Source organism: Gracilinanus agilis, chromosome 4 (assembly GCF_016433145.1).
Source record: "Gracilinanus agilis isolate LMUSP501 chromosome 4, AgileGrace, whole genome shotgun sequence".
Lineage (NCBI taxonomy): Eukaryota > Metazoa > Chordata > Mammalia > Didelphimorphia > Didelphidae > Gracilinanus > Gracilinanus agilis.
The window spans coordinates 169103843-169130425 of NC_058133.1; the positions used below are offsets into that span (position 1 = coordinate 169103843).

The window sequence follows — 26583 nt, forward strand, 5'->3', positions numbered from 1 at the left end:
TTTGATGCAGGGCAACCAATTAGAAGGCTATTGTCATAATTCAGGCAAGTGACAGGAACTTAAACCCATGAGGTGAGTGGAGACAAAGGGACATATAAGAGAAATATTGTGAAGGTAGAAATATGATTTGGGAACAGCCTGGATATGTAGGATGAGTGACGGTGAGGAATTGAGGATGATGCTGACATTTCAGATTTGAGAGAATGGTGACCCTCTCAACATTAACAGAGAAGTTTGGAAGAAAAGAGAGCTGGGGAGAGTGAGGAGATAACAAATTCCATTTTGAATTGTTGAGCTTGAGAAGCCAGTTGGAGATGTACAACTGGAAGTCAGGAGAGATACTACGGCTGGATGTATATAGATCTGGCAATTATGGTCATAGAGATGATATTAAGAGCTGATAAGATCTATAAACTATATTTACCACATTGACTTGATCTAACCAATTGCTTCCACCCTTGGTGTCCTCTCCTACTTATCTATATTCCTTTAGTTGAGTTCTATCACTGAAAAAGGATGAGGACTCAAATTGATATCCTGGATTCTGATAGGCCATATCCCACCTGAACTTTAAAGTCAACAAGTCAGTCAGCATGTACTATATGCTTACCATGGAATACCCTAGGAATATTTCTTTGTGTTTTTTAATTATTTTCGATTACATATAGAAACAATTCTTGAGAGTTGTTTCTTTCTTTTTTAATCCTTATCTTCTGTCTTAGAATCAATACTGTGTATTAGTTCTATGGCAGAAGAGTGGTAAGGGTAGACAATGGGGGTTAAGTGACTTGCCCAGGGTCACATAGCTTGGAAGTGTCTGAGACCAGATTTGAACCCGGGACCTCTCTTCTCCAGGCCCACTGAGCCACCCAGTTGCCCCTTTGACCGCTGTTTTCTAACATTTTGAGGTTCAGATTCTCTCCCTCCCCATTCCCTACCCTCACCTCAAGATGGGAAATAGTTTGATTTTGGTTACACCAGTGCTTTCATGCAATACATATTTCCATATTCCCCATGTCATGACAGGAGACACATATCACACATACAAAAGGAATCTCATGAAGGAAATAAAGTGGAAAATGGTGTTCTTTGATCTGCAATCAGATTCCAACAATTTCTTCTTTGGCTATGGATAGAGTTTTTCATCATGAGTCCCTTGGGATCATCTTGGGATCTTGTTTTGATTATAATAGTTTAGTCCTTCCCAGCTGATCATCGTACAATATTTCTGTCACTGTACACACTAAGACAGAAGGCTAGGGTTTAAGAAGGGGAAGGGGATCTGAAAGAAGGGGAGAGATAAGAAGGAGAAGGTAAAGTCCTGTGGGAAGTCAATAGTGTAATCTGAAGAGAAAGGCATGGACGGCATTGGCCTTCTCCTTAAAATGGAGGTTCTGGGAGAAATCAGCCAATCAGAGGGCGAGGTACTTCCCATTTGAGCATCCAAAGTCAAGAGGTTTCTGTGGTATAGCAGAGAAACTCCATTAGAGGGCAGGTGGGCATCTCATATAGGAATGAAAGTTTCCCAGACTTGAACTCTCCTATTTTCTCTTGCTACTCTGGCTTCCCTTCAGTCAATCAATAACAAGTATTAATATTAAATGCCTACTAGATGCCAAGCGTTGGCACTAGGGATGCAAAGACATAAAAATAAAACAGTTTCTTCCTTTGAGTGGACCACATTGTATCTGGGGAGTAAACATATACAAGCTTCAGCAGATACAAATCAAAAGAACTTTGCAGGGAGGCACAAGCAGCTGGAGAGTAGCAAGGAAGCCCTTGGGTAGCAGTTGGCACTTGGACTGAGGCTTGAAGGAAACTCAGGATTCTAAGAAGCTGATATGAAGACACAATATTCCCCAAGCTTAAGGAATAGACAGGAAACCAGTTTGACTAGAACAAAAAATATTTAAAGTTTAATAAACCTGGAAAAGGAGGCATCTAGGTGGCTCAGTGGATAGAGGACTGGGTCTACAGGCAAGAAGATCTGAGTTCAAATCCAACTTCAGACACCCTGGGCAAGTCACTTAACCCCAGTTGCTTAGCCCTCTCTGCTCTTCTGCCTTGGAACCAATACTTAGTATTAATTCTAAGACAGAAGGTAAGAGGTTTTTTTGGTTTGTTTTTTTTAAAGGAAGAAAAAGTTGAACCATTGGAATTTAAGTAAGGAAGTATCTTGGTCAGAACTGCAAGTTAAAAATAATCAGTTCATGGGCAAGGACATGTTTGTACAATATTTATAGCTACACTCTTTGTGGTAGCAAAAAAATGGGAAAATATGGGGATGTCCCTCAAATGGGGAACGGATAAACAACTTGTGGTATATAGTGGTGATGGAATACTCTTGTGCTATAAGGAATGATGGGTTTCTATAAGAATTGAAAAGACCTACACGAACTGATGCAGAGTGAAATAAGCAGAACCAAGAGAACATTATCCACAGAGACTATAACATTGTGGAATGATCAAATGTGATTGACTTTGCTACTAAAAGCAACACAATAATCCAGGACAATTCTGAGGGACTTATGAGAAAGAACGCCATCCATATCAAGAGAAAGAACTGTGGGAGTAGAAACGCAGAAGAAAATATATGATTTATCACTTGTTTATATGGGTATGTGTTTTAGAATCTTGATTTTAAAGGAATCCTCTTTTATAAAAATGAATAGTGTGGAAATGGGTTCGAGTGATAATATATATACATATATGTATATGTATGTATGTATATATAACTCAATGGAATTTTATTAGCTCCAGAAGTGGGGAGGGATGAGGGGAGAAAACATGAATCATATAACCATGGAAATTTTTTTTAATTTAAATTTTAAAAAATTAGAAATAATCAGTTCAGCAACTGCTTTGGAGGATAAATTGGAGAAACTTAAGGCAGATATAGCAACAAAGAAACTATTGTAATAATCCAGCAAGATGTGATGATGAACTGAGCAAAGGTACAGGCTGTATGAGGGGAAAGGAGGGAGGAAGCAAATGCAAAAGATGTAGAAGCAGGTGGAATGGTTGTAGTTGATAGAGAACCAGGCTTGGAGTCAGGAAGTCAAGTTCATTTCCAGCTTCAGACATTTATTAGCAAGTCACCTAACTTCTGTCTGCCTTAATTTCTTCATCTATAAAATGGGGCTAATAATAGCACCTACCTCCTAGGGTTGGTGGGAGGATCAAATGAGATAATATTTGTAAAACACTTAGCACAGTGCCTGTACAGAGCAGATGCTTAATAAAATGTTTGTTTCTGTCCTCTCTTCTTCCTTTTTTTTCCTCTAAAATCAACAAGATTTAGCAACTGATTTGAATATGAGGTTTAAAGGGTGGGGAAAGAATTGAGGATGACTCCAAAATTGCTTCCCTCTATAATGAAAAACATAGTGATGGCCTCAACAAAAATAGGGAAGTTAGAAAGAGGAATGGGTTTTGTGGGAAAGAAGATGAGTTCTGTTTTAAACATTTAACTAATCAGAGTTCTGAATGTATTTTTTTAACCCCAGCCTGTCTTTTTTTTATTTAAATTTAAATTTTTTTTCAAGATTATATGTTGATACAATTATTAATATTCATTTTCTGACATTTTGCTATCTATCTTCTCTCTTTCAATCGCATCCCTCCCCCCTTCCCAAGAAGGCAGGTAATATGATAGAGGTTGTACATAAATTATCATATAATATATATTTCCATGTTCATCATATTGTGAAACAGGACACAAATTGCTTACAGCAGAGAAAAATTCCTGGAGAAAATAAAGTGAAGAATGGCATGTTTCAGTCTGCATACAGATGGAAATGTATTTCACATGATTATCCAAGTATGACCCAGATCCACTTGCTTGCCAGCTCCAGGAGTGGGGAAGGAAGGGGGAGAGAGAGACAATTTGGATCATAAAACTTTGGAAAACTTATATGGAAACTTGTTATTACTTGAAATTGGTAAATAAATAAATATTATTATGATCAAGCTACATTCAATCTCTGCTCCTTCTATAGCAGAGGATATCTTTTTCCATGACGAGTCCCTTGGAGTTGTCCCAGATCCTTGCCATGTTGATAATTCTTCAGTCACTCAGTTGATTATCATGCATTACTGTTGCTACTACCTTTTGTCTTAGAATTGATAGTGACTCACAACTAGCCTGAAAGTACTAACTTTTAATATTTGCCAATGAACACCCCATCTCCAAGCCTGGCTCTCTATCCATTGAGCCAATCTAGCTGCCTCGGTTATCCTACTCTGAAGGCAGCACTCTATGTGCATGTATAGCATGGACATTATATGCCCCCAGACCAATCTGACAAGTGGAAAGAGTGGGGAGAACAGGGAGCCTGAGTGCTAAATACTTTTGAATTTTATTTCATATGGAAATATGTACTGTATATCAGCACATGTATAACCTGTGTCAGATTACTTGCCATCTTGGGGAGAGGGGTGGGAAGGAAGAAGAGAATTTAGATTACAAAATATTAGAAAACAAATATTAAAAGTGGTTTCTACATATAATAAAATATTACTGAAGGGAAAAAAAATTATTTCTTTTGGCCTTCACAAAAGCCCTGAGAGGGTTAAGTGCTATTAGTATTCCCTTTTTATTGATGAGGAAACAGAGATTAAGTGACTTTCCCAGGGTCAGACAATTGGTGTCTGAGGCTGGATTTGAATTCACTGCTTCCCTGACACTGTCCATCCATCTCACTCTCTGCCATCATCCTTTCCTCCTTTTACCTTCAATCTTTCCCAACATGAGACTGGAATACAAAGAGCATGAAAGGTAGAAGCATGAAATCAGTCTCCAAAGATGGGCTCCAGGTAGGTATTAAATGGTGAAAGACCTTCATCACCTTCATCAAACTGAGGCATTCACACACTCTTGGTCCCTGATGCCCATCCTTGGCCAACAGGACTTTTCCCTCCAATCTCCAAGGTCAGCTGTTTTCCCCAAAAATTAAAAATGAAGGAAATCTGATGGCATATTCTCCTCACATAGCTCACTGGAGAGGATGTTTTCTCTAACAGTTACACCCAGAGGGAAAGGCACAAATAACTATGGTTTGGGTTTTTTTTTTTTGGTCATATCTCAATTTACAGAAACACCTCTCCACAAGAGGATGACATTTCCAAAAGAGATCAGTATGTGGTGCGTCTTCTGCTCTTGTTTTTTTTTTTTTTAAGGCTAAATCCAGAAAGGAGATTAGAAAGATTAAACCTCTCTCAATGGTCCAGAATGCCAACTGCTCCTTTCCCTATTCAATTTCCTTCTCTAAGGAAAGATAAGGGAAGTAGACCCTGAATATGTAAAATTCTAAATATGCTGATGAAGGAAACTACAGACCTGAAATTAGAAAGCCTGGCAGGTTTGGGAAGATTAAACATCTCTCACTTGATGCTGGAACCCAGAGCCAAGGCACATAGCTGAGACATGACATCAGAACTAAAGGTCAAGAAAGATGGGGGTTTTTAACCCTTACCTTCTGTGTTAAGAATCATTTCTAAGTCAGAAGAGTGTTAAGGACTTGGCAATCAGGGTTATCTCAGAGAAGTGTCAAGATGGGAAGGGTTAGCATTAGATTTAAGAGTCAGGAGAATAGATTTAATTCTAACTTTTCCATTTAAGGTTTGTATCAATTTGCACAAGTCCCTTGACCTCTCTGGGCCCTAGTATCTTCATTAGTAAAATTAAAAGATGGTATGAGTTGACTTACTAATGTTCTTTCCAATTTAAAACCTATGATCTTATATGACTAAACCCTAATCAAGAAGCCATATTCTTAACTTTTAATTAAAAAGAAAAAAAAAAAAGATTATAGCATTGGTGATCTTATGAGAAACCCTAAAGGACTTTGAATCTGTTTGCTACCTTTTAGCCAAAGAGCTTCTACAGTAAACCTATGAAATATTTTTTTTTAATTCTTATGTTTTATCTTAGTAGCAACTAAGATAAAAAGGTAAGGGCAAGGTAGACAGGGTTAAGAGACTTGCCCAGGATGACAGGGCCACAATGGAAAAATTAGGAAAGATCAGTGAATGACCTTAACCATTTGAGAAAGACTTCACAGAGGTATACTGTCTTAACACACAGCTGGGAAGTATCTGAGACCATATTTGAAGCCAGGTCTTCCTGACTCCAAGCCTGGCTTCTCTAGTCACTGTGCCATCTAGCTGCCCCTGGAAACTTATGGATCTTAATAGGTTAATCAAAGACTGGCATTTCTTCTGTTCCCAGGGGCACTGTTTCAGGTCAGATTTCTCTTGCTGCTAGACCCCTCTAAGATTTGGGAAAGTAGACAGCATAGTCATTTCCTCATTCCACCTGAGAGCTGGGAGACACAGCTCTCTGCACAAAATATTCACCTGAAATTTCATTCATCACAAGAGATGGTACAGATAGAAAAGATAGGAAAAAAACTCAAAAAAGCCACATGTAAAGGCTTCGATGAAGGGTTAGGATGACAGAGCCACAATGGAAAAATTAGGAAAGATCAATGGACGACCTCAACCATTTGAGAAAGACTTCACAGAGGAATACTGTCAAACAGTGTCCCTCAGTACCCTGGTCAGGGACATAAAATATAAAACTAAATGGTCCCAATGGACCCAATATGGTATTTTAAAAAAACAACCTTCCTTCTAGCTTAGAATCAATATTGTGTAATTGTTCCAAAGCAGAATAGTAGTAAGAGGTAGGCAATGGAGGTTATATGACTCACCCAAGGTCACACAGCTAGGAAGCATCTGAGGTCATATTTGAACCCAGAATCTCCCATCTCCAAGCCTGGCACTCTATCCACTAAGCTACCCTAGCTGCTCCAACATCTTCTTGATGTTTACTCCTATGAAGGGCCAAAAATGTAAGTGTGGCATAGAGATCAGTAAAAGAATAGGATCAGGAGAGGAGGAAGTCACGGGGTCTCACAAAGTGACAGATGAATTAACTAGTGTTTGGGAAAGTCAAGGTCCAGGGGTCTCTCAGATTAGCTGAACACAATGTCTGTAACCTTCTTCCATGAGTATCACCCACACTTAGGACAGCAGATAGACCTCAGGCCCCAAAGAGGGAAGAAAGCAGAAAGGAAGAGGATTACCTCTTCCACTGTCACTCACATTTAAATCAACACTTTTCAGATGTTTCCCATAAAACCTCTTTTCTGTCCATTATCCATATATATCCATATATGTGTTATCCTTTCACAATCCATCTTGTTAAAATCCCAGAAAAAAAGACGTTTCACGCACTTCTCAGAAACAGTAATTTTATAAAAGGCTTTCTCTTTATACCCATAAAATGATACAATTTTGCAAGTATAGAAATGTGTCATAAATTATATGGAATGTTCCTTAATTACAGCTCAATGCAACTTAGCACTTCCCCCCTCCCTAAAAAACGAGAGAGAACCAAAAATAATATATAACTGTGTGTGCATACACACACACATATATATATACATATGTATGTATATATATTAGACAAACCAAACATAAAAAAAAATCATTTCCTCTTTGGTATAAAAATCAGACTCTCGCCTTGAGAGACACACAAAGACAGACATGATGTGAAGCTTGTAGACTACGTGACTGACGAGGTCATTCTTCTCCTGACTCCTTCCCCCACTCCAGGCCCCATTTCCCTGGGTCTCAATAAAACTGTTCCTCCAAACCAAACACTAAAATCTACCCCATGCCTCAAAGAGGAGGTTTGCCCAAGGTTGATTTGGTAATGGAGGAAAACAATCAGTGTGGGCGCTGAGGGCACAGTACAAAGTGACCGAGCCAACCTTCTGAAGCCAGGTTGTCTGTGCTGACCCCAGGGCCAGGCTCAGACCCATCTTTCCTTTCCTCCCCAGGCCCAGAACCGAGTCCTCTGCTGGAGCTACGCACTGTACCATGAGGAGGAATGGGGACAAGAAACAGCCTACAACCTGGACCAGAGAAAGTAGCTCCTTCAGAGGCTGCTGGGAGTGGGCAAGGCATGATTCAGAACTAGAGCGTGGCCCAGCCACACTTCCCACCCCGGGCTGCTGGGGGGTTGAGGATTGCCCAATTCTTGTTCAGAGGAGGAACAGGAAGCAGTGAGGAGTAGCTGGGTCAAGTTCCCCTTGTTACTGTGACCAAAAGGCCTCTGTAAACAGAGATCAGGGCAAGGCCAGACGTGGGGTGCTGAGGGAGGGAGTTGAACTACTAGATGAGAAATTCTGGATCTACAGTTAAAATGAAGAAAAGCCCACACCTTTTTCTTCTGGGCCAAAGTTCTTCTTGGCTGCAGCTTAATAAAGGCCTGAGTGTATTCCCCACCACCCCACAGGCCCAGCTGGTACTCCCACAGTCTCTGGGCCTGGTGCTGGGACAGGAGGGGACATACAGCACTTGAATCCCAAGTTGAGAGAGGGGGAAGGGATCAACACCTCCTATTCCTGTCAGATCCAGCTACTCCAAAACTGCTTGATGGGGTCAAATAAATGCCCTCAAGACAATGGCTCCTGTGCATGTGCCCCCCGAACCCACATAGGGCCTAGACTCTGAGAGGGATACCGTGTGTACCAGCTTTCCTCCTCAGGAGTCGGGATACCAACCAGAACATATAAATGACTCTAATGGCCTCCTCCACCTACCAAATAAGAAGATAAACCAAACCAAACACAAACATGAACCTACAAGTGACACATGACAAGGTTTGAGGGGCCCCAGGCCCCAAAAGGTTCCGGGCTTCCCAGCAGAATACATTCTTGTGTAATTCAGGAACAGGGGATCTTGCGGTCCCCTCCAAGGATTAGGAGTAAAAAAATAAGATTTAGTGAGTCCCACTTTCCCCTTTCATCCACGCAACCTGTGGACTCCCAGGCAGAATGGGAACAGCCCTCTTTCTCTAACAGGTCCTTTGTTTTGGTTGTTTTTGGTTCCATATCTGTGTTCCCCTGTTGAAATGGGTCCTCTCTGACACCAGCTCTGTTCTCAGTACCTCCATCCTCTCCACTGGCCTACTTCTGAGGCCCTCGGCTGAGGATGCTCTCAGCCATTCTTGGTGGGAACAGCAAAAAGGAAGGAATAAGAATGGTGGTGGAGAGACCAAGGGGGACACCAGCCGGCAAAAGGGAAACCAGACACAGCTTCTCAGGCACTGTTTCCTCAGAGCCCGGCTGGCGCCTAGGTGGTAAGTCCAGCACCCAAGCAGAGTCAGAGTCTCGGCACATCCCTGGTCACCGCCACAGGGGTATCCCAGGTTGTGGCCCATCAGCCTTTGAGGGGCTTATCGGCCCCGCCACTGGGGCTGCTGGCACTGTCACTCTTCTTCCTACGCAGAGTCTCGATCCAGCTGGAACTGGAGCGCGTGGTGAAACTAGAGAGGGCAAGAGAACTGAGCCGCATGTTTTTTCCAGACATGATGAGCTCCCCAAAGCCCTCTTGGTGGGAGAAGGCATAGCCAGAGCGCCGAGAACCTGTGCGGCCCACCCGTCGCATGCATCGGTGCTGGGCCTTCTGTTTCTTCCTCACTAGCTGTGTATAGCGGACCTAAGAGGTAACAAAAAAGTGAAAGGGTCAGGCGTCCTCTAACTCGTGAGAGAAGAGGGATGTGAGGGAAAGGAGCACAAAGCTCTGGCCTAGCCTGAAGGAGGACAAACAAGAGTCAAGAGTGAGGGGCAACTGACTGCCATCGATCCATCCCTGACCCCTGGCAAGTCCAGAAACCAGAGGCTCACATGGACTGACCACAACACACTTCCATTTCACTAACAGCTGGGCTCTCCCTGACCCACCCCACACAAACGTGTCTGGCCTCTCACCGTGTCTGAAAGCTCAGGTTTGAGGTCCAACTTGAGGAAGCGGAAGGCTACCACGGGCATGATGCAGACCACGGTGGTGAGCACAATGGTGAACCAGACTGTGGGCTGAGCCAGCGTGTTCTGAGCATTACCTACAGAGTGAGAAAACAGCCGTCAGCCCAACGGAGCAGGGAAGCTGAGGGAAAGGCGAAGCAACAACCTTCCATACTCCTACTAACAGGACCACAGGTTCTGTCACCTAGACTCCAAATCCCAGGACTGGTTCTCTCATTCCCCTCATCCAACTAGTCACCAAGTCCCAGCCATTCTTCCTTCACAATCTTTTCCATCCATCCATCCATCTGTCCTTTCCTTGCCAGGTCACCACTCTAGTTACTTAAACTTACCTTAACCTTACCTAACTTTATTCTTTCCCCTCCAATCCAACCTGCCATATTCGTCTGCCTAAAGCACTATGACATTATTAATCCTCAAATCAAAACCTTTTCATGACTTTCCCCTGCCTGATAACATCGAGATTCTTCAGGTACCCTTCAAGGACAACTACTCTGACCCCAAACTCCCTTCTCTATGTTCCTTCCTTCTACTACACACATAACCCAAAGCAACAAATCAGCCTGGATTGCGCCCCACTCCCAGAACTTTTGCCAGATCCCACCTCTACCCTTGCTTGGCCACAATCTCTGTCAACATCCTATCTATCCTTCAAAGGCCACTAAAAACGTCAACTCCTCCGAAAAGCTTTCCTTGATTTCCCTAGTCAGAAATGCTCTCTATCTCCTTTGAATACCAAGATATTGATTCTGCCACCACCTTTATTACAAGCTATACTGTAATGTACTTATTTGTATGAACCTTATCTCCATTAGACTATGCTCCCTGAAGGTTCAGAAGATGTCTCAATTCTCTTAGTATCTCCCAGAATGCCTAACAGACTGGTGGTAACCCAGTAGTGACACATGATAAATATCTGACTGAATTAATTATAAAAGCAATAGGGAAGACACTCTGGGGACCTCAGCTAGGCAGGCCCTAGGCAATTTTTAGTTCTCTTACTCATCCAAAATGGGGCTCTGGGCACTCACCCACAAATCGGAACTGGTTGGGGAACATCTCAAAAAGCCCCTTGCTGTGCATGGCAAAGAGGATGGCAAAGTAAACAGCCAAGCTTCCCCAGATGAAGAAGTGGTTGATAGCTGTCCAGTAACCTGTATCCAGCCCAATCTGGGAAGGAGAAAGGAAATCAAAAGAAGAAAAGGCAACCAGAGGCCACAAACCAAGGGAATGAAACCATGATGACCAGAAGAGCATACACCATGGGAGCCCCACCATGAAAAAGCCCAGATTGGAAGCTGGCTGACTGAGCAAGGTCAACTTTACCCAGGGGTCAGGGTGGGAAAGAAGGCACACAGCATGCTGGGGTGCTCCCTACCTGCACACTGACTACAATGACCAATGAGGTGGCCACAGTGACAGCAAAGGACTGGTAGTCAGCCAACTGGGTGCCGTCATCTCGAGTGGCTTCAGCAAACACCCCGTAGGGGATGAAGAACATGAGTACTGAAGTATAGATGCCTTGGGCTATGCAGATGAAGAACTCCCGCTTGTTAAAAAGAAGGTTGAGCTGGCCTGGTTCATAGAGTTTGGGGTACTCCATGCTCCGCTGTTCAGGTACGTCCTGTAAGAGGGTGACTCATGCTAGGATTGGAGTAGTCACAGTTTAAGGTTCACAAGGAAACGTGTCACCCTAAATTTAGCCTGGGAGTCAGCTAACCAAAGTCCCAAACCCGTCTCCTTTCTCTTTCCCCCCCTCCCAGATCCTCTGTCAAATGGATTTCATCACAAGCCAGCTGTGTGTACCCCCTCACAAAGACATTCTGGTATTTAGCCAACAATTACAAGGAGGCATGGTCTCAGCAACAGGTCAAATGTGTGCAGTTCACCCAGTGGCACCTGTCCTCCCCAGCCAAGTGAACTTGCTTCCTACATAAGCAGGCAATGGTTGTTGAAATAATGTCCCCTTCTTCCAGTTTGTGCAGAATTATTCAGGAGGCCACCCCACCATGAGCCCTCTTAACCATCAGCAATCCCATACCTGATCAAAGACCCCCATGGCCAGGACTGGAAGCGAGGTGTATACAATGTTATAGAGTGTGATGAAATATTGATCATAGACGGTCTACAGAAAGGAAGGGAGGAAAAGAGAGGGCCGAGATGAGGACAGCTGATGGGAGGGTACCATCTCAAATAAGGAAATTGCTTAGTTAGAGGCCCTCCTCAGCTCCCTCTCTAAAGCCAAGCACAGGGAAGGACTGGAAGCACTCAATACCTGGGCTGAGAAGCCGCAGAAGAAGCCAAACCAGAAGTGGACCATGGTGAAAGCAAAATTCTTATAGAAGAAATAACAAAGGAACTTGCACATGCGCAGGTAGGACCAACGCCCATGCACCAGCAGAAGGCGCTGCAGGAACTTGAACTGAGAGAAGGAGTAATCTGAGGCCAGCACAGCCTGGATCCCTTCCTGTCCACTGATCCCCACTCCAATGTGGGCAGCTACAAAGAGAAAAAGTGGCAAGGTCAGGAAATCCACAAACACAGTCCTGGGCCATCCCCTACTCCCTTTAACCTTGTTGAAATCCCATGAGCCCAAGAGATTCAGAAAAGAAAAATACGCTCCCATCAGCCTGCTCTCACTCTTGATCATGCTGACATCATTTGCACCATCCCCAATGGCAAGGGTCACAGCTTTCTTGTACTTCTTCACCAGTTCCACCACCTGGGCCTTCTGCAAGGGGGTCACCCGGCAGCAAATGACTGCTTTGCAAGCACAGGCTGTCTCCAGGAACTCCAGCTCCATATCAGCTTCCAGGGCATGGGCCTAGGAGATAAAGGACATGTCTCAGACAACCCTAGTTCTCATCTGGAAACTCATTCCCTCCCCCAACCACCACCAATTTCCTCTGAAGGCAAGCTGAATGAAGGCAGACTAGTAGATGAAGACTATGGAGAAATCTCAATAATCTGGATAATAATATCTTCTTTTTTCTTTTTTTTTAATTTGAAAATTTTTATTTAATTAATTAATTTAGAAGATTTGTCCATGGTTACATGATTCATGTTCTTTCCCTCCCCTTCTCCCACCCGCTTCCCATAGCCAACAAGTAATTCCACTGGGTTTTACATATGTCATTGATCAAGATCTATTTCCATATTATTGATATTTGCACCAGGGTGATCACTTAGAGTCTACATCCCCAATCATATCCCCATTGAACCATGTGATCGAGCAGTTGTTTTTCTTCTGTGTTTCTACTTTCCCAGTTCTTTCTCTGGATATCCTCTGTTTTTCTGACTATTCAAACTCCATAGGGTGAAGCCCTCAAGAGAGCTTCAGGTCTGAGACATGGGATGGTATTCCCTTACCAGGCTATGACCATTGATGACCAGAGCATACTCTCCAGCGATAGCCTCCAGGACAGAGGTGAGCTTAGAAGAGGAAAGCTTCTCCTGGTAAGAGAAGCCATTGCCCACTGTTCGAGATGATTCCATCATCTTCTCTCGAGCTTTCCTAAACAGTGAAAAGAAGCAAGCTAAGTTGAGCAGAAGTGTGTACTGTGGCATTTCCTAAGGGAATAAGAACTTTGAATTCAGTCTATACAAGAGCAAGGAAATTTCCCAGTTTTGACCAAACTGGCCTAGTACCCATATCACCCCACCACTATGAAGCAGATAGTGCCATCCCTATCACCAGCTCAGACTTCTCACCTGAGTTCCTCCCGCACCTCCAGAACAGTGTGTCCAGTGACAATAAACACTTCTGTCATGTCATCTGTCAGCATCTTGCAGGAGTAGCCAATATTTACTGCAGTCTCTAGAAAGGGAGAAGCTTAAGATTTAGTAGACAAGAAGCAATGGGAGTGAGCAGAATCTTCTCTGTCCTGGGAGATGGGAAAGGGGTATTCAGGAAATAATCAATAGGGAAATTGAGCAATTATAAGATCTACAGACTCCAGTTTTCTTCATCAGAGGGTTCAACTCAGCAGAGAAGAAAAAAGAGTTCAATAAATAATCAAGCCTGCCTCACACAAGCAGTCTCACCTTGCTTATCTCCAGTTAGCACCCAAATCTTAATATTGGCCAGAGTCAGAAGAGCAATCGTCTCTGGGACCCCTTGTTGTAACTTGTCCTCGATGGCTGTTGCACCCAACAGCTGAAAAAGACCGTAATTAAAGAGGGATGAGGTCTCATCAATGTTTTCCATCCACAGCCCCCAGAATATAGGTCCCTGTGCCCCATACCATCATGTCATTTTCAACTTCATCATAAACACTGGCCAGTCTGTCCTCCCTGCTGTCCTGGGCCAAGCTAGCTCGAAGTCGTCTTTCTGCCCATTCTTCATAGTAATTTTCTTCCAGATCTTTGTAGGCCAGCACCAAAGTCCGCAGCCCATCCCCTGCATATTCCTGGAAAACAAACTAGGAATCAAAACTTCTTGGACCCCAGAATGGTGCTCAGAGTGGTTAGGAAATTACAGTGCCCCTTACTCTCCTCACACTCACATTCAGATGATCAGTGGTGGTGTTAAGCAGTTCATGGTTGGATGGATGAAGTCTCTCCAATAGGATAGTGTCAGCTCCTTTGCAATACAGTCGAATCTTGCCCTCTGGATTCCGCACTGTATTTGGGAGAGAAGTTGCCAGAAAGATTCAAGCAGACAGAGATTCCCATAATGTCCTCTCTCCTATATTCTGACCCTGGATACATCAAGTGTCCCTTAGCTCAGAGATAGGACCCACCTCAGTATGCAGGATTTCCCCCACTCCTGGAGAGAACTACCACCCAACAATGTCCCAGGCCCCGATCTCACCTATGACGGACATGCGTTTGCGAATATTGTTGAAGTCCAGAATAGCCAGGAGCTGGTAGGTGATGGCTTTGCCCATCTCGTGAACTGTGATTGTCTTTGGAGTGCGTGAGCGGAACACAAAGCCAAAGTTCCTGGCCGCGGTGACCAGTGCCCCCTCATCCGGGGACTGGGCCTTGTAGTACAGTTCCCCTGGGGAGAACAAAGCAAGCTCACTCTGAATAGTCTCTCGCTCAAGTATACTACCATATCCAGGAAGCCAGAGCCTAGATTCATGGCAGAGCAAAAAAAAAAGCAACTAATGAGCCAGCACGAACAACTAAGCCTAGCTCCTCTCCTCACCTTCGTTCTTTTCTTCAGACATGACTGTGTGGCACAGTGAAAGGAGCCGAAAGAACTCATGAGTGTGGGGGTCCCCCACCTTCACTGCTTCCAGCAGGCTTGGGTCCCAGAATAAGAATTTCTTGTCAGCCAGGGGGTTGAAAGAGAAGTCAATGGGCTCAGGCCTCTGAAACAGACACCAGTTGAGTGTGAGTGTGGTCACACAATCCACAAATAAGTAGGTTACCTGACTAAGTTTCAGTGAAGGTATTGCCCCCTCTCCTATGCTTCTCCAGTGTGCACCCTGAGATTCCTCTCCCACTGCCAAAATCCCTTTTGAAACCTAACATGCTTCCAACCAGATCTAGCTGCTTCCCCTTCAGTTCCTTGAAGATAGGCCATTAATGAGGTACAGGTTGGCACTAGTCATCAGACCAAGTTAGCATTCCCATATTTCCTCCTAATAATACTTGTCCTTAGATTACTACTAGCTGTAACAGCTTATACATTTGAACCTTGTCCATGTTTTAGTAACATTAGAATAATAAATGAGATTGGGCCCTACCTCTCCCAATTCAGCCTTGTGTCCCAGGACATCGAAGACATCACCTGCCAACCACACACATCCCAGGACAGAGTTAAAAGAGAGCATTAGAGTTAGTATTTCAGAGCAAGAGGGGAAGGGAGAGAGGAAGCTTTCTATCACAAAAGCCAAGAGGCAGGCCCAGAAAATCTGACAGGCACATGAAGCCCTGTACCCAAAGCTTTCCAAAAGAACTATTGTACTTACATTATAAAACTAATTCTAATCTCCTACTGACCTGGAGGACGTCATCCTAAATTCCACCCAAAGTCTATAACTCTCATTTTAATACTCATCCATGATTCCCAAAAAGCCTCTACTCTAACGGGTCCACACTTTTAAAAAAACAACCAAAAAGCCCAAATGATAGCCAGCCATTACATTAAGATTAATGCCAAAAGCAGACACTACAGGGACTTAAGCTCTGCAAAGACATCAGCTCCTCTCCGTGCTGTCCCAGCAATTAAACTCTAAGGGCCACAACAGTGTGGCAGCCAGTCTACAGGGCACATAAGAAAACCCAAGGCCATATCCCAGAGACTCACAAGGCCCCTTGTGCAGCAGGCAAAAGGTACTGCCTACGGATCCACCTGGAGACTCAGAGTTCAGCCCAGAAGTGCCACTCAGTGGCCAGTTTCTCAGGCTTCATATCTGACAGCCAAGGAACTTCCCATACCCTGGAGCTAGGACCAGGGCAACAACATGAACAGAGTATAAGGGAAGAACTATTCACATCTCCTGCCCCAAATAGGACTTAAAATTGACCCATACATAGGTCTTCATTTCAGTCCACATCAGGAGAAGCAAATTCCCCAAATATGGAAAAACCTCCACCTGAGGACGAGAGCCCCAAATCCCCTCCCGCTCTCTGAACCCAGACTCCCCTCGAGGGCCTCACCATAGCTTCGCCCATAGATGGAACACTTATTGAAGATCATAATGTTCTGGGTGAGAGTGCCCGTCTTGTCAGAGAAGATGTACTCTACTTGGCCCAGCTCCTCATTCAGGGTGGTAGTGCGGGCCTCAGCAGGTGTTCGTTTCTTCATGCAGTACATCTTCTTGTCCCAGTTGATGAAGTAGCTATGGCCCAGGCGGATCACTTCCACACTGCATGGGGCAGGGGGAGGGGATGGAGAAGGAGACAAGGCTTAGGACCATCCCTAGAGGCTTAACATCTCTTAACAGGACGAGGGAGAAGGAACACCACCCACATGAACCACAGGACATTCATTAGCTGCAGACTTCTACCAAGGACATCTGCCAGGGGAGAAACAAGAGTGATGCAGGAACCTGGGAGCAGGAAGGGGAAATAGCGCCCAGGGATGGGGTTGGCCACTTATATATGGCAAAGGAACCACCCCAACCCCTGCCCGCAAGTCTCTCTCCAGACAGAAAAGTGGAAAAGACCAGAGCAGGCAGGAGGACCACAGGTAAAGGAAGAGGAAGGACTGCTAACTAAAGGGAACTTCGTTCTTACCTCAGGGCTAATAATGACAGAAACCATGCAGAGAAAAAAACAAGAGAAAGTATGAGAGGGGAGAAAGAAAAGAGAAAAATAGTGAGGTTGTTGGGCATGCCAGGGCAAACTGCATTGTGGAAAGAACCAAAAAGGTGGTTCTGGACAGGATTTCTTGACCTCTCAAGTGCAAGGCAGGATTGTGGCTTATAACTTGGTTTTTGAACCCCACACCTATTCTGAAGCTCTCTGAAATTAATATAGAACCAAATCTGAAGGAGGCAGGGAACAAAAAAAACTTGGAAGTTCACATACTTTTTACATATGCAAAGTTATTTTTTTCTTTAACTTTTCAAAACATTTTTATATGTTTTATCTGCAATTACCTGGGGAAGATGGGCAATTAGCATTTTCAGAAAAAGTCCTATTTCTATTTTTTATTTTCTTTAATTTATTACAGTAATAAATCTACACATAAGTTTTCCAGGGTTACATGATTCATGTTCTTTCTCTCCCCTCCCCTCTTTTCTCCCCCCCTCCCCTCCAGTTGACAAGCAATTCCACTGGGTCTTACATGTATTATCACTCAAAACCTATTGCCATATTGTTCATTTTTGTAATAGAGCAATCTTTTAAAACCAAAACCCCAAGTCATATACCCAAATAAACAAGTGATAAATCACATGTTTTTCTTCTGCAAAAAGCCCTATTTCTAGAAGAAAACAGAGACTTAAAGGGAGGCCAGTGTAATTCACCACTGAGCTCATTATGATCTTTGGTATCCTTTTCCCAACCCTGATTATGGATCCTATCAAAAGTCAATTAAAGGGGCTGGGTAGCTCAGTGGAGTGAGAGTCAGGCCTAGAGACAGGAGGTCCTAGGTTCAAACCCGGCCTCAGCCACTTCCCAGCTGTGTGACCCTGGGCAAGTCACTTGACCCCCATTGCCCACCCTTACCAATCTTCCACCTATGAGACAATACACCGAAGTACAAGGGTAAAAAAAAAAAAAAAAAAAAAAAAAAAAAAAAAAAGTCAATTAAAGGGGGCAGCTGGGTAGCTCAGCGGATTGAGAGTCAGGCCTAGAGACGGAAGGTTCTAGGTTCTAGGTTCAAATCCGGCCTCAGACACTTCCCAGCTGTGTGACCCTGGGCAAGTCACTTGACCCCCATTGCCCACCCTTACCACTCTTCCACCTAGGAACCAGTACACAGAAGTTAAGGGTTAAAAAAAAAAAGTTTTTATAAAAAAAAAAAAGTCAATTAAAATACTAGGAAAAATCTGAGTTATCCATTTCAACCTGATGAGACTTGAGAAGAGGACCTTTTCTTGACCAAGATCAACACAATGACTAATCTTAAGCCCCAGGATCTAATTATAAAATATGCCAGTGGCAGCTGGATGGCTCAGTGAATTGAAAGCCAGACCTAGAGATGGGAGGTCCCTGAGTTAAAATCTGGCCTCAGACACTTCCCAGCTGTGTGACCCTGGGCAAGTCACTTAACCCCCACTGCCTAGCCCTTACCATTCTTCTGCCTTGGAATCAATACAAAGCATTGATTCTAAGACAAAAGGTAAGGGTTTTAAAATAAAATGAAATAAAATAAAATATGCCTCTCTCCTCTCAATTGAGGCTGCAGGTGGAGAATGAGGTATACATTGTCATACATAGTTAATTCTTCCATTTATTCTGCTTAAATGTTCGTGCTTTTTTTTTTTTTTTAACCCTTCCTTTCCATTTTAGAATCAATATTGTGTTGGTTCCAAGGAAGAAGAGCAGTAAGGGCTTGACAATGGAGGTCAAGTGACTTGCCCAGAGTATCTGGGGTTAGATTTGCCTCCCTTAAATGTCCTTTTTTTTTCTTGTTACCAGGAAGGCTTCTCCCTAGACATGCTATTCAGAAGGAACTACAATATATATTTTTTAAATTGTTTTAAACCTCTACAACATACAACAGCAGAGATTTCAATGATTTCTTTTAAAAAGTTGACTTTATTATAAAGAAATTTTATTCTCCCCCTCCCTACACCCATTCTGAGAAAGAATCTTTCTTGGGTGGCCACTAAGAACACAGAGCTCAGAGAGATGTAGAAGCCATCCCTTGTTAGTAGCCATGAAAATAAGCATGGGCCTGGAGGCTCAGGCATGAAGAGAAATCAGGCTCTAGGTGAGCAAATATTTGTGCATATTTCCACATGTTATCTGAAGCATTTTACTTATTTCAGTGTGTTCCAATCTACTGGCTCCTTTGCTTTTCCCAACATTCTTATGAAGTAGGGAGGACAAGTATAAACCTCACTTTTCATATGAGAAAATGGGTTCGCTGGGATGTTATGATGTGCCTGTAGCCAGAGAGCCATCAAGTGGCAGTAAGAACTAGAACCCAGAACTCCATTCATCTCTGGGCTCATTTTTCAAAGTTAAGGCTCTTCCTTCCTCCATATTCCTCACATTAACTATTCTCCTGCCAGATCACTAGTATGTGGAAGACTTAAGAATTGCTTTAATGGACCATAACAAAAGGCGGCAGACCTGAGGATTTTTTTTAATGTTACCTGCAAAATTGCTTCCAGACAAATTCTCAAGTCTAAGGCAATTAGGAAGAAAGGAAATGTACAGAATCATCATCCATTTTAAGGGTTTAGAGATCTTTTGGTCCAATCCCATAGTTGGAGGGTGTGCAGACAAGCTAAGAGCCCTGCCCAAGATCACACTGCCAAACAACAGTAGTGGCACCATGAGAACTCAAGAGTCCAGTGTTCTTGCCAATATACAACACACTAAATCCCCCTCTTTCTCTGCTAATTCTCATGAACTCCAACCAATTTCACATAACTAAGTTTCTTTTTTTTTTTTCTTTTAAAATTCTTGCCTTCCATCTTGGAATCAATACTAAGTATTGGTTCTAAGGCAGAAGAGTGGTAAGGATTATGTGATGGGGGTCAAGTGACTTGTCCAGGGACACACAGCTAGAAAGTGTCTGAGGCCAGATTTGAACCTAGGACCTCCCATCTCTAGGCCTGGCTCTCAATCCACTGAGCCACATAGCTGCCCTAACATGACTGATTTTCCTAAAAAACTATTATGATATATCACCTCACTGTTTACCAATTCTAAGTCTTTTTAAGGCCTATTGAATAAAGTAAAATTCATCAGAGTCTAGCATGCAAATCTCTATAATTTGGGTCTAACCTATCTATCCAAGCTTATCTGTCTCTACTACCCAATATTTATACCATGTTCTAGCCAAACCAGAATAGTTATGATTATCTGATCGACCTTGCCCCTTCCCAATTCTATTCATGCCATGATTCTCTTCATTTTGAATACTCTCAAACCCTTGTTTCTATCATAATAATTTTTGAAGGCATACCACCTCTTCCAAGATGCTTTCCCTGTTCACCCCATCCAGAAGCAATGTCTTCCTTCTCTGAACTCCCATGCCATTTTCTTTGCACCATTCATTTCATAACACCATATACCAAAGTTATTTATGCAAAGTTTTGGTAGGTTATAAACTCTTTTAGGGCAGGGACAATGGTCTCCAAAGTGCCTAGTTCAATGCCTTGCATGTAAATAAAACATATGTCCAATTTGTTTAATTAACTTGGTTTTCATACAAATATAACACAAAGTACCTAATTATTGTGGTATGAGGTAAGAGGTATACTACAAAGAAAATGACTTAATGTTTCACTTTTTTGTATTGTAAGGATTTCGAAGAATTATAACAGCCTCATAAATATAAAGAATTGCTAAGGGGCTCCTGATATTTCTAAGGTAGGGAGAATACCTACCTGACATAGAGTGAAATGGGCACCACAGTGTTGAGGATGATTATGTAGGACCAGAAGGAGAGAAAGCCGGAGAAAAAGGCACTGTCCACTGCCTCATCCCATGGCAGGTAGACCTGGAAGCGTACTCCGACCTCATACTCCCAGATGGCATTACCGATAGCCAGGATCACTCCCATGCAGACCAAGAAGCCAAAGATCTGTTGGAGAAAGGAAAGGGGACTCAGCTCTCCTCGGCAGGGAAAAGTCACCTTCCTACCATGAAATTACTCCTAGCCAAATGCCAACGAGGTGGAAAGAAGCACTACTTCCTCTCTGGCGATCAGTCAAACAGGGGCAGCTTCCCTGCTTACTTGAGCTAAATCTGAAGCTCACAAAAGCTGGCAATGTTACAGTGTTCAAAGGCCACCAGGGGGCGGTCCAAATCCACTGAGCATCAATTTCTGCCATATTAACGCAGGCAAAGTAAACCAACAGCCTAATCAGGACCAGGGAGGAAGCTCCTTCACCACAGAAGTAGGTGTCAGGCTTCCTAGAGTGTCAGGAGTAGGCAGTGGGGTACAAAAAGGGGAGCAGTCCTCCCGATTTCTTAATGAAGGAAGAGAAAAATTTTAGAAATGGCCAGAATTAAGTAGGAAATGTTTCCTTTGGGCTGCTTTATCCTGAGAAAGAGTAAAAGAGAGACCCCATTATTCCCTTCCAAAACAGTGATATTTTCTACATAATTCCTTCTCCTCTCCAAAGCAAAACTATAATCAATCAAAGCAAAAACAACCCTCAAGGCCTGGCTAAGAAACTGTATTAGGGAGCATGCCATACTAGGTCATCCACACAGCTGGGATCTAGAGGAGAGATTTACTGTGATTATTTTTGGTATTGATTTGTGCATGTTTACTAAGATTCTTGTAACATTTTCTAGGCCTAAAAGACCCTGAAGTAAACACAGGCTTTGGCTGGATGTTTTGGCAGTGACCTTTATTTTTTTTTTTCACCCTTACCTTCTGTCTTGGAGCCAATACTCAGTATTGGCTCCAAGACAGAAGAGCCTTAAGGGTATGCAATGGGGGTCAAGTGACTTGCCCAGGGTCACACAGTTGGGAAGTGCCTGAGGCCAGATTTAAACCTAGGACCTCCCATCTCTAGGCTTTGTTCTCAATCCACTGAGCTACCCAATTCCCCCACCCCCCCACCCCAGTGACCTTTAAACCAAAACTCAAAACTGGAATTCCAATCATGGAAAAGAGACCAAAGGAGACATGTCCAGCCTTACCCAGAGCACCAGCGTATTCATCAGACGGTCAATGCTGGTCCTCTTGAACTTTGTTCTACCACTGTTTTGCATCAACTTTGTGTCAGGACCTAAAAGGAAATAAGTTGGGTAAACTTAAATAAATGATTCTGTCCTCAACTGTGGAAATCTAGAATCTCACCAAAAACTACAGCAAATGCTGGTTACATTGCTAAAATCTGGGGCTGGTAGCCTTACCCTTATACATTCTATCAACCCAATGTTTTTCCTGCCATTTATCCCAACAGGGTTGAATTCTTCTCTCTCTCTCTCTCTCTCTCTCTCTCTCTCTCTCTCTCTCTCTCTCTCTCTCTCTCTCTCTCTCAAAACCCTTACCATGTATCTTAAAATTAATACTAAGTATCAATTCCAAGGCAGAACAGTAAGGGTTAGGCAGTTGAGACTAAATGACTTGCCTAGGGTCATGCAACTAGGAAGTATCTGAGGCCACATTTGAATCCAGGACCTTCTGTCTCCAGACCTGGCACTCTATCCACTGAGCAACTTGTACCTATACCCCCTAAGTGTCTCTCACTCAACCCCATAGATTCTGGGAGGCTCACCTGCAAAGATGACCAGCCCAAAGCACCACTCAGTGTTGCGGAGAACGCAACCCCGAAGTAGCATGTTCTGGTTGCTCAGAGGAAATTTGTTCTCCTTCCAGTAAAGAGTGCCACTGAACTTATCCAGCTTGTTGTTAGGGGGTTCACAGATAACTTCACCTGAAGTAAGGACAATGATATTACTGGCCCAGCTATGTTTAAGATACCAAGAAGCAACCAAACTGGGAGAAGGAAGCAGACTAGTGTCGAGATTCCAAGTCTTTCCCAGCACACATAGCAATAGTAGGAATTTATAACCCATGATGACTTCCCAAAAAAAAAACTTCCAAGTAGCCAAAAGCTACCAAAAAAAAGAAGAGGAAAGATTGAAATACACCCCACCAATCCACCCAGTCCTGCCAAGACTGGCCCTCCCACTTCTACTCACCATCAAATTTGGCTAGCTTATTGATGTCCCCCAATTCAGAGGTCACAGGAATGGCCTGTCGTACTTTCATGTTGGTCTCCCTGGAATGATAGTTCCTCTGAATTCTAACTTCCTTCTCCCCTACATTCTGCCCATGTAGATCACAGAGGGCAATCACAGAGGGGTCTGACTGCTCAACTCTGCTTCCAAAATCCCTCTTATCCCTCAATTCCCAAGTATATATAGAATCTAGAACTAGGAACATATTACCAAGTCATTTTTTAAAAATCTCAGTAGGAAAGGAGATGTGAGTTTAGGTTAATAATCTATTTTGCTACTTACCCATCCAATTCTGCTGTCTCGATGTAACACAATCCATGGGGTTCACTACTGGAGAGGAGAAGGAGATCCGCCTGTAGACAGAATTCCATGAGCTGATGGTGACCCTTCACCCCAAAGGCATCTTTCCCTGCCCTGAATTAAACTCCTATTGCAAAAAGTTCTGAATCTTCTTACATATTTGAATAGGGAAGAAACAGAATGGGGCCCAAATCTCAGAGGAAAAAATACATTTCTTCTATTTTTTTTTTTAAAGAGGAAAGTAGTCAGTCAGTTAATATGTAGGTATTAGGGCAGCTGGGTGGCTCAGTGGATTGAAAGTCAGGCCCAGAGACAGGAGGTCCTGGGTTCAAATCTGACCTCAGACACTTCCTAGCTATGTGACCCTAGATGAGTCACTTAGCCCCAATTGCCTAGCTCTTACTGCTCTTCTGCCTTAAAACCAAGACAGAGTATTGATTCCAAGATGGAAAGTAAAGAATTTTTAAAAATAAATAAATATGGGGCAGCTGGGTAGCTCAGTGGATTGAGAGCCAGGCCTAGAGATGGGAGGTCCTAGGTTCAAATCTGCCTCAGACACTACCCAGCTATGTGATCCTGGGCAAGTCACTTGACCCCCATTGCCTAGCCCTTACCACTCTTCTGCCTTGGAGCCAGTACACAGTATTGACTCTAAGATGGAAGGTAAGGGCTAAAACAAACAAACAAATAAATAAATAAAATGTATAGATAAATAAATAAGTGTATTTTTGCTCATATAAGCATTTACTATGAACCAAGTTCTGAGGATTCAATGAAAGGCAAAAACAAAACAAAACAAAACAAAACCAAAAACAAGTATTGCCCCCCTTAAGGAGCTCATATTTTAATGAGGGAGATAAACATGAAGATAATTAAGTACAGGGTCACACAATCAGTAAGTGTCTAAGGATGGATTTGAACTCAGGTCTTCCTGACTCCCAGTCACTAGCTGGGAAAAGAGGAGAGTGTAGTCAGTGCAGGCATCCATATATAGACTAACCATCCTATTCTGCCAGAGGTTAGAAAGAATCTTACATGCCCAGAGTGTTATTCTGTTTCTTACCGCCACAAACTGGTTATTTTCTAGTTTTATAATATCCCCAACACGGACATTCATCCATTGTTCTTGCTGGAGGCTGCAGAAGAAAAAAAGAGCAGCATCAGAGACCAATCTAGTTCTCAGAGAGGCCATCCATGCCCAGAGCCTCCTTCTTTAGATAGGTACTCACATCCCACTGATCAGCACCTGAGACTGGCGGTTATTCACCTGGTTATCACTCTTGTGGCGGAACTACAGAGAAAAGAAAGACCTAAGAGATTTAGGACACTGTAACCCCTCAGCTCCTTCTTGCCTCTCAGTTTCCAGCTTAAGATGGTTTTACGTGATGACTAGAACAAAGACCTCCCAGGGTGATACCATTTGGTTTCAGGTGGACATGCTCTGAATGGGTCAACTTCTGCACACCAAGGTATCCACTAACTTTTGTTGAGAGGAGGGAGTAAAAAATAGAAGACAGAAAGTGACTCACATAATCATCAGTGGCATCTTTTACAGCTGTGATGGTAAGGACAAGAACCAAAGGCACAATGGTGGTGAACCAGGACAGGGAAGAGATCTGTGGGATCAACTACAAAGGGAAAAAAAATGTATTCCTCTTCAGTTGCCTTGCCTCACTCCTCTCATTTCCTTCTCTACCTTCCTCTGCTTTTCTGAGGTTAGTGCAGCATACAGTATTAGGGTCACTCACCTGTAGAATGAGGAGGAACAAGAAGTAGGTATTGGCAACTTCCTGGAACTGTTCAAAGAGGTTGACAGGCAGGAAGGTGACAATGTTGTACTTGGAGGTCTTGATGCAGTTACTCTGTGGCAGGGAAAGGGTGGGGGGTAGCAGATGAGCATGGGTGGGCTACATCCTACTCCCCTGATACATATCTAAATGAAAAAATGCATGAGCAGCAACAGATATAAAGTGGCCTAGTCCTTTATATCTGGTCCCACAACAGTCCCAGACTACACATTCTCACTTTGATATCTTTCCTTTCGGTGGCTCAAATGCACAGTAGAGACTGGTGGAAAGTCACTCACCGCATACTGGAACTTCTCATTGTATTCTCTGTCATTGGCCCGGGCCCGCCTCTCTTCCTCTACAACAGACACAATAATGAGTGTCAGCAAGGTCAGCTCTAGACCCACCTCCAATCTTATAACCCCTACTCCATTCTGTAGGGGTTCCACTTTCCTCTTAGAACACTTGGCCCTTTCTGTATGTATATTGTAGTTATAAGAGAGCTAATTCAGACATAGCCCCTATTCCTGAGGGAAAAGGCCACATCAATAAATTTCTCCTTCCAACACATAACCATGCATGAATTACCCAAGCTATACAAGATGCCACAGCCAACAAAGCTTTCTCTTTCCTTCAATATGCATTTCAACTGCTGGCACTTGGGATTTTTTAACCTATTCTCCTTGCAGGGCTCAACTAGCTAAAATAATGCTGTTGGGGAATCCCCCAGATCCCTTTGTATCTGAGATTTAGCTTTTATCTTATTCAAGAAGGGGTGGCAGGTGAAGAAATAGTCTCTTTGCCCTTTCTCTATATACTTTTCCTACTATAGCTATAGTACAAAGCACTACCCCTCACTCAAATGGAGGTGATGAGGGGTGGGGGGAGGAGGGAAGTACTAGATAAAAAGAAGAGTCATAGTGCCCCAAGGAGCTACGCTGCTGCGGCAGTGTCCCAGCCCCACGTGCAGTCTCCCCAACAGGAGCCACTGACTGTCACATGTCACCAAGACTGGCTCCTTACTGGCCCATGATGACATCAGCTTATTTCAAAGCTCATCTTCAAGTCAGAGGGAGGGGGGAGGTCAGGGATATGGGTCATGCAGAATCAAACAAGGACTTGGGGGGGGGCAGTGAAGAAGAGGGTGAAGGGAAGAAAAGAATGCAGTTAGAGCAGTTATTCTCTAGCTCTCCAGCTATATTCCCCTATATCATCTCATGCTCCCTCTCCCATTCACATGCCTTAAATGATGTTTACCAGGAATATGTCCAACATATATTTATTCTAAACCCCTTCTAGGAGTCCTTTGACTTTAGATGTCAAAAGGGACAGATCAGTCCCCCAAACTCCAGTCACAGTGAGCTGTAGGGTTAACCAGT

The 26583-nt window shown here is 43.4% G+C and overlaps 1 protein-coding gene across 1 annotated transcript; it reads right to left on the reverse strand.

The window, feature by feature from the left end:
- Positions 1–7239: 7239 nt before the first annotated feature.
- ATP8B2 (ATPase phospholipid transporting 8B2) lies at positions 7240–26243 on the reverse strand. Its single transcript, XM_044675049.1, has 27 exons — positions 26129–26243; positions 25504–25679; positions 25166–25279; positions 24947–25045; positions 24647–24708; positions 24481–24553; positions 23400–23470; positions 23079–23158; positions 22652–22810; positions 22071–22159; positions 20804–21000; positions 16449–16657; positions 15533–15576; positions 14989–15154; positions 14650–14838; positions 14342–14457; positions 14081–14245; positions 13881–13992; positions 13548–13653; positions 13206–13350; positions 12477–12660; positions 12112–12335; positions 11878–11961; positions 11215–11460; positions 10868–11006; positions 9783–9913; positions 7240–9510 (listed from the first exon to the last, which is right to left on the reverse strand). The coding sequence occupies exons 1-27, from the start codon at positions 26241–26243 to the stop codon at positions 9232–9234; spliced, it is 3774 nt and encodes a 1257-aa protein (XP_044530984.1). The 3' UTR covers positions 7240–9231.
- Between the last annotated feature and the right edge of the window lie 340 nt (positions 26244–26583).

Excerpts from the sequence above, each read along its gene's own strand:
- ATP8B2 (XM_044675049.1), bottom strand. The coding sequence starts at position 26,243 with ATGTCATCATGGGCCAGTAAGGAGCCAGTCTTGGTGACATGTGACAGT. Across the intron at positions 23,159-23,399 it reads GAGACAGCAGAATTGGATGG|GGAGACCAACATGAAAGTAC; the intron begins GTAAGTAGCAAA and ends CTATCATTCCAG. Across the intron at positions 11,007-11,214 it reads TCATTGTAGTCAGTGTGCAG|ATTGGGCTGGATACAGGTTA; the intron begins GTAGGGAGCACC and ends TCTCCTTCCCAG.